The 1177-nt window shown below is 39.8% G+C and overlaps 1 protein-coding gene across 1 annotated transcript in view; it reads right to left on the bottom strand.

Annotated features, from left to right (window-relative positions):
* The window catches only part of tada1 (transcriptional adaptor 1), a 16384-nt gene that overhangs the window by 11553 nt on the left and 3654 nt on the right, over positions 1–1177 (bottom strand). The window contains exons 4-5 of the mRNA XM_014013809.1: positions 670–764; positions 309–521 (exon numbers count right to left, since the gene is read on the bottom strand). Coding sequence (XP_013869263.1) covers positions 309–521; positions 670–764 — 308 coding nt within the window. The remainder of the gene's footprint in view (positions 1–308; positions 522–669; positions 765–1177) is intronic.

Genomic DNA, 1177 nt, shown 5'->3' with positions numbered 1-1177 from the left:
AAATTCCAGTGAAATATATTTATGTTTGTGGTTGTAATGTGACAAAATATGGAAAAGTTCAAGGGGTATGAATACTTTTGCAAACCACTGTATAAAATATTTTTCACATTGTAGGAATCTTAAGGCCCTAAACATTATTGTCCCGTTTACAGCAAAACCCATAACTATCAGCAGACATGGAGCTGGTGGAATATCAGCAGTTCAACTTTTGAGACAAAACGTTTGTTTCAGGAGCAGATAAAAGAACTATTATTAGACTGAGAAAGCGGTGATTTAAACCACGAATAATGACAGATGAAAACACAGACCTCCACAGCATAGCTCATGGAGCTGACAGCATCTTCAGTGACGTTATCCAGACCCAGCTCAAAGGCAGTGACCATCATGCGGGCTTCTAGCTGGCCCTGCGTGGGCAGCAGCAGGGTGTGGGCACTGAGGCGCAGCTCCTCTTCCTCACCCGCCACCTCTCGGGGGCTGAACGACTGCGCAGCACTGAGAGGGTTCTGAGGCTGGAAGCGATGCTGAAGACACAAAGTGACACGGAGTCAACAACTCAGCACACAATTCCACTGTTAAAAATACATAATGGTGTAGATAAATGGATGATATAAACTGTTTACTAATACACTGGGGAAAAACAGCTTCTTGGGAGACAAATATGAAACCTACATCAAATTTTTGTCTAGAGGAACATTTCTTTTTCCCCTTTGGTTTGCCAGGCTTCGAGGCACAGCTCCCTTGCCACTGTAGTTGTCCAGCGCCCTCTAGAGGACAGAAAAGAAAACACAGGTGGCACTAAGAAACAGACATCAACACAAACTCTTTCCCAACTTAAATCAAATTAATGTGTATAAATCTTGCACACAAGCTACAACAACTGTAACAGTTACCAGAGTTGTTATTGTTATTAAACATCATTTAAACTAAACAACATGTGTTCAAAATTATATGATCCTAGTGGACTCGTATTGATAGTGTGTTTATAAAGCAAAGGCAGCATAAAGCCATGTTCCACACTCATGTTAGGATGTATCAAAACAAACGTGTGTGTAAATATATACAAACGTTTGAAGAAGAAAGTGTCTACTTCCATTAGTGCTGTACCAAACGATTATTTTCTAATCGATTAATCTAACGATTATTTTTTCGATTAATCGATTATTCTAACAACAAATCT

This window comes from Austrofundulus limnaeus, unplaced genomic scaffold (assembly GCF_001266775.1).
Source record: "Austrofundulus limnaeus strain Quisiro unplaced genomic scaffold, Austrofundulus_limnaeus-1.0 Scaffold106, whole genome shotgun sequence".
Taxonomy (NCBI): domain Eukaryota; kingdom Metazoa; phylum Chordata; class Actinopteri; order Cyprinodontiformes; family Rivulidae; genus Austrofundulus; species Austrofundulus limnaeus.
Note: the sequence above shows the minus strand (reverse complement) of the source record. Positions and strands in the feature narration are given on the sequence as shown.